The 5,964-nt window shown below is 52.3% G+C and overlaps 1 protein-coding gene across 1 annotated transcript; it reads right to left on the bottom strand.

Moving 5' to 3' along the window:
* Positions 1 to 1,423: 1,423 nt before the first annotated feature.
* On the bottom strand, positions 1,424 to 2,107 carry BHLHA9 (basic helix-loop-helix family member a9). The gene has a single exon (XM_011360070.1). It carries the CDS (start codon positions 2,105 to 2,107, stop codon positions 1,424 to 1,426), a length of 684 nt encoding a protein of 227 aa, XP_011358372.1.
* Positions 2,108 to 5,964: the final 3,857 nt, after the last annotated feature.

The raw sequence follows: 5,964 nt of genomic DNA, 5'->3' as shown, positions 1-5,964 counted from the left end.
CATTTCTGTGATCTGCGCCACAGCCATCTAGCCTGTGAGATTAGAGTCTGTGAGCTAGGGACAGAATGCCGAGTGTACCAGACAGTCTTGGGGCCTGCAGAAAGCAAAGACATCTTTAATTATGGTAGTGAGCTTCACCCCGACTGTTCTGGAGAAGCCTCACTCCTCCCTGAGTCTAAGAGCATCTCTCCAGCTCCTGTATAGTCCCCCATTCTGAGCTGTGTAACTTCCACCCAGCTGGCAAGAGCCCAGCTCTCCAAGGAGACCAGAAAGCCCTAGGCCCTCCCGTGGCACACTTGGGTCCTCACCCAGCAAGCAGCACCTGCACCACCAGCCCGGCCAGCCTGAGTGAGGCCAGACACTAGCAAAGAAGTACTCGTCTTAGATGAGAGCAGCTCTCCAGACATCTCTGGGGGGCTGGCTGTGCTTCCCACTTCCTCAGCAACCTTGGCCTGAGGCCCCACTTCACTTAACCTCATCCACATATTCTTTCCTAGATTCCGAGTCTGCCCCTCATCACAGAGGCCCCGGCTGTTCCGGCTCACTCTTCACTGGGTGTTCCATCTTATCGTTTGAAGTTCAGACAGGACTCGCTGACCACCCCCACCCCCAGTCCTTGGTCCTACCTTCAGCTTTCTTCCCTGAGACTAGCCCAGACTCTGCTTCCATTGCCACCCTCATCATGGCTCATGAAGATAGTGGATCTGTAGCAAGTCCTGAAGTGGAGCTGACGACATCTTCAGCTTCCCAGGCCCCTCTCCAAATAATGTCCTCTCCCACAGTGCCCCTCACACCTGGGGTTTTGCCATGACCCAGTGCCCCCAGGTACCCACCTATGGGCTTCAGACTGGGACTCAACATTCCACGGTGAGCCCCCAGGCCTCAAGCCCCTGCTACCCTGGGCCACTGGGCCCAATAGAGTCCTGGTAGTAGACAGAGATGATAGCATCCTTTTATTTGGCTGCTTCTGATTGCCTTTCCCAGATCACAGACTTGGGGCATCAGCACAGGTAGGGGCAGGGGACCCCACACTGTGCCATCAGACCACACCAGGTTGCCACCCGCACTCCCACATCCAAGTCCCCCTGTCCAAAATCTCCCATTCTCCTAAAAAGCAGCAAGAGAAAATAGGACTCAGAGGCACAGGAATGCAAGTCATTTTTCAAGAAGAGTTCATCAAGTCCAAATGTAAGAGCGAGCCCGCCAGGATTCTGCTCCTTTCCCCAAGCTGCCACCCAGGTTGGGATTGTGGAGAGTGGAATGTGCACCCCCAGGGTCCAGAGTTTCTTCCCACTTGCAGTGCCACCTCCTTTCCCCCTCAGGCCTCAGCCCACTCAGTTTTGCTTGGTCTGGGACGTTTTCTGCAGTAGTCATCCTGCCATTGGCTCCCCCATGCCGGCCTCCCTCCACCTGCGTGGCCAGGTCAAGGGTGCTGGTAACCCAGCATGGGGCCCGCCCGCGGCTGGTCTAGAGGCCAAGCAAAAGGAACCCCTGGACATCGGCGCCAGCTCCCCGCGGAGGCCTGAGACAAGCCCTGCCCCTCGGCCACCACCCTTGGCCATCCAACGTGGGTGTGCGGAGAGCACGAGGCGCAGCGCGGCGCGAAGAATCCGGCGGGCGGTGGTGCGGACCGCAGTGAGCTGGAGCCCGCGTCTCCGGCGTCCCCAGCGACCCCTGCGCGCGCGGCCTGGTCATGACACTCCAGGTGCCCGCAAGCCCAGCGGGACGAAGGGCTGGCGCGCAGGACCAGGGAGAGCGCCGCGATGCGGTGAATGGCCCTGCGGAGCGTGGCGATCTTGGAGAGCCTCTTGCCGCCCAGGTCGTGCCGCAGCGCCCTGCGCAGTGCGTTGAAAGCTTCATTGTAGTCCAGGATGCGCTTGCGCTCCCGCACGTTGGCCGCCACGCGCCGAGCTTTGGACCGCACTGGCCGCGCTCTCTTTCTGCTGCTTGGCACCTCCTCTGCCTCGCCAAGGCCGCGGGGGGCGCCGTTCTCCCTCAGCACCCCAAAATCTCTCCCGGCCTCCTGGCAAGAGCCCCCCACGTCCTTAGCAGAGCCCTCTGCCCTCTTCAGGCCCCTGAGGCCTGGCCCTGGCACACCTCGGTGCATGGCCTTCTCCAGGGCCCTGCCGCCCCAGCTTCGTCCCACAAGGCTGACAATCCACCTCCTGAGTATTGGCTCCTGCAGGCCGGACACTCCCAGGATGCGTCCTCTCTAGCTGGGCTTTATGGCACCACGTGGCTCTCCGCCCTCCCCATCATCCATCTCCTTCCTGCTTTATTACCTGCCTCTAGGTAGGTTGGCGAGGGAGGGACCAAGAGGAAGGAAGGGAGGAAACATGCAGATTCTTGTATGAGGGGACCAGACCCAGCAGCCAGGCTGCGCCGGGGACAGTGCTCCAGCTGCCAGGAGAAATTGCCCTGCCTCACTCTAGGGCTTCTCCGGAGGTGGCCGGGCTCCACATTCTTCCTCTTCATCCCAAATAGAATGCCAAATTTGGCCTCTGTGCAGAAGAGCTGTTAGGTGCACAGAAAGGTCACAGTGGTAGTTGAATGTGTTTCAAGAACCTTGAAAGTTCTTGTCAAGTCCTGTGGGCAAACAGTGAGGAAACATGACTGTTCCAGCAGGACCAGTGAGGGAGGGGTAGATCTGATACAGCAGGTCCTGCAGGTAAATGGGCCTGGAGTTGCCTGCTTTTCAGCTACCAGAGTGAGGCTGTGGAACTCTGGGTCTGGGTTTTGATTAGGCCATGCTCTCCCCTACCTCCCCGCTGGCTTCTCTTTCCATAGGCAGAGCTGAGCTGAGTCAGCAGCGGAGGGTAATGGACAAGATTGTCTTGTGGCCCTCTGGATCCCCTTGTATCCATCAAAAGCACTTGTGTGTAGGACAGAGTGGTGACCAGGGCCCTTGGGCAGCCCTGTCTCATGACGCAGCACTGCCATGTTACGAAATCAGTGAACCCACCTATCACCCCTACTCCCAGGAATTTGAATTTTAAACAGGGTGTCGGTAAAAGAATAATGCATAATCCTAGAGAAAGACCCCTAATGGAATTTCAGGCATCCCCGGGTGAGTTATTTTGAGCACCAAGGTCAATTTCATTTCCAGCCATGATCCAAATGCCTCCAAAATGCCAAGCAAGGCCTGCTGTGGTGTCAGCTGGGATGGGTATGGGATTCCCATTCAGTCTTCCAAAGAGTATACCATTAATCCCATTATTTTCAACCAAATTACTCCATGGAGGAAAAGAACCAAGCACTAGGAAACAAATACAGGTGTTTATGTGATTATTTGTTTTATTATCTATCTTGCCCACTAGACTGTAAGCAGCCAAGGATGTTTGTGTTTCTCGGGCTATATTCTCCAAATCTGAAATATCTGTGAAATTAAAAAGTGAATGAGAAAGCAGCTAGAATTTTCTTCTCTATACTCAATATGTTTCCCACCATTCCCATAAAACACACACACACATACATAAAGGCACATGCAATCACACAGAAATGCATGCCTCAAGCAGTATTCTACATAAAATGTAGTCCCCAGATGCCTGAGTATTCCTATCCACCCATCCATATAACAGTATGTCAGTCTCAATGGGTCTCAGAGTGGGAGGAAGGGAATCAGGTCAAAGTCCAGACAGATTTGTTCCTGAGTGTCACATTCCATGGCCTCCTCTGCTCCCACCCTCATCCCATGTCCCTTAGCCCTTCAGTGTCATTCTCCAGAGAGTCGACTCACTGCCTTGCTCATCGGCCTTGCCCAGCCCCTCAGAAAAGCCTGGCCCCTGGGCTCAAAGATGGGCAGGCCAGGAGGCAGCAGGTGGACCTTTCAGTCTCAGAGGGGCCAGGTGGGAGAGGTGGTTTGGTGGGTGAGAGATCTTCTCTCGTACCCCCTACTCAGTGTCCTCTTCCAGAACGTCCCCCATCTAGGGCATAGTTGGGCACATGAGTGCTTCCAGAGAATTCTACTGGACAGGTAGTCAGGAGACTTATTTTGCCACCAGTTTGCAAAGTGAACTTATGTCAGTCATATTCCCCTCTCTGCACCTCAGTTTGCTTTTCTTTGTAAAGAAGACACCCTCTCTACAAATGAGGGTAGGCAAGACCAGCAACGCAATTTGCAGGGCACAGTGCAAGATGAAAATGTGGGGCCCTTGTTCAAAATTATTAAGAATTTGAAGATGATGATAGCAGAGCACTAAACTAAGCTTGGGGCCCCTCTAAGCCCAGGTCCCACATCCATGAAGCAGACCCTGAGTGTAGGATAGAGTAGTGTGGTGGTAATGAGTGCAAGCTTTGGATCTAAACACATCTGATAGTTGACATTTTCAAAAACATCTTGAGAAAAGCTCTGAACTTCAGTTCTCTACCTACAAAATGAGAGTGATACTAGCCTCAGAGGACTCGATGAAATGGAACCTGGTAAAGAGTGGGCCTCAAGAAATGCTGCATCTGGTTACCTGGAGGATAACCTCAGCATGAGCGTGACCATTAACAGGCATCCCCTTGCCCCGTGATGTTCCTGGGTAACCCATGATCAGGAGGAAATTGATGGGTAAACTCAGAGCACCCGCATCCCGACGGAAGGATGGAGACGACCTATCCAAGGAAGACTTTCCTTCCCATTTATCCCCAGGGCAGCCTCCCAAAGGGGAGAATCTGCCTGTAGCAGCTCAGGAACTAAAGGAAGGGTGCCAGTCAGGTGATAAACAAGCTTAAACTGCTTCCAGCACTCTTCCTTCTTCAGTGAGAACTTGCAATCCACCATGGACAGGATGCTGCTTAGTAATAATTAGCAATAATAACAATAATCATCCTAATAATGTTGGTATTGACTTCTATTGAGTGCTTATTATAGCCCAGGCATGGTACTAAGTGCTTTTTTAAAATACATTGTCTTAGCCTCACAACCATCCTATGCAGAAAGCCCTATTATTATAACACCCATTTTACAGACTAGAAACTGAGACTTCGAGAGAGTTAAGAAACTTGCCCCAAGTTAGAGGGCTGAGCTGTGGCTGAGCCAGAATTTCAAATCTGGCAGCATGGCTCCTATTTGAAGACCAATCTCTTAACCCCTCTGGGCTGTACCTGTTTTCTCAGTTCAGAGAGCACTCCCTCCTCAACCCCAGCCCACACAGCCCTCACTGACTGCTTGCAGGTATTAGAAGCCTGGCATCTGCCTTTTGAAACAAAAGCCAGTGAGATATTCAAATAGTTTTGACCAAACGTGAAAAATATAAAGAGTTTGACTAATATAGAGAAAACCTAGAGGGGTCAGTTGGTGAGGAGTCACCCAAATGAAGAGACAGGCAGGAAAGAACAGAAAATATGGGCTGGAAGCCAGAAGACCAGAGCAGCTCAACTGCCTGCCTCTTGAGCTGAGATTTGCTGCCTATAGTTTTTGGGATAATTCAGCTGAACTGACCACAGCCGAACTGATGGCTGCTGCGACTCCAAGCAGAGCACCAGAGAGCAGAAATGACAAGCCAGTGCCCACCAGGTGACCCTACTGCAAGTAAGCAAGGGCCCAGTGAGCCAGGAGTAGCTTGAAGGGATTCAGGATCAGCCTACAGCTCCCTGCATGCAGTGTTGGGAAGTCTCCAGGTCTCTCTGCCTGTCAGAGTTCTGGACTGAGTTCAACCACCTGAAGTGGTCACCAGTCTCCATGCAGCTTGCTAATTTTTCCTCCTTTGTGAAGCCAGCCACCAGCCCTCCCCCACAGGGCTCCCCTGTGCTTCTAAATTCCATCTCAGAATTTAGAAGATCATATTGTACTTTTCTGTTCATGCTGGGTCCACATTTAGGTCATCTCCATATTCCCAGTTTCTAGCACAGTGCTTGGTACATACTAGGTACAAGGAAATATTTGATGAATGTTGAACAAATGGTTCAATCCTTGATATTAAGATATTCATGAAACTCTGGAAATTCTACACCGATCTGATCAAACAAGCTCTATATTCA

The sequence above is a fragment of the Pteropus vampyrus genome, unplaced genomic scaffold (genome assembly GCF_000151845.1).
Source record: "Pteropus vampyrus isolate Shadow unplaced genomic scaffold, Pvam_2.0 Scaffold50, whole genome shotgun sequence".
NCBI lineage: Eukaryota > Metazoa > Chordata > Mammalia > Chiroptera > Pteropodidae > Pteropus > Pteropus vampyrus.
Note: the sequence above shows the minus strand (reverse complement) of the source record. Positions and strands in the feature narration are given on the sequence as shown.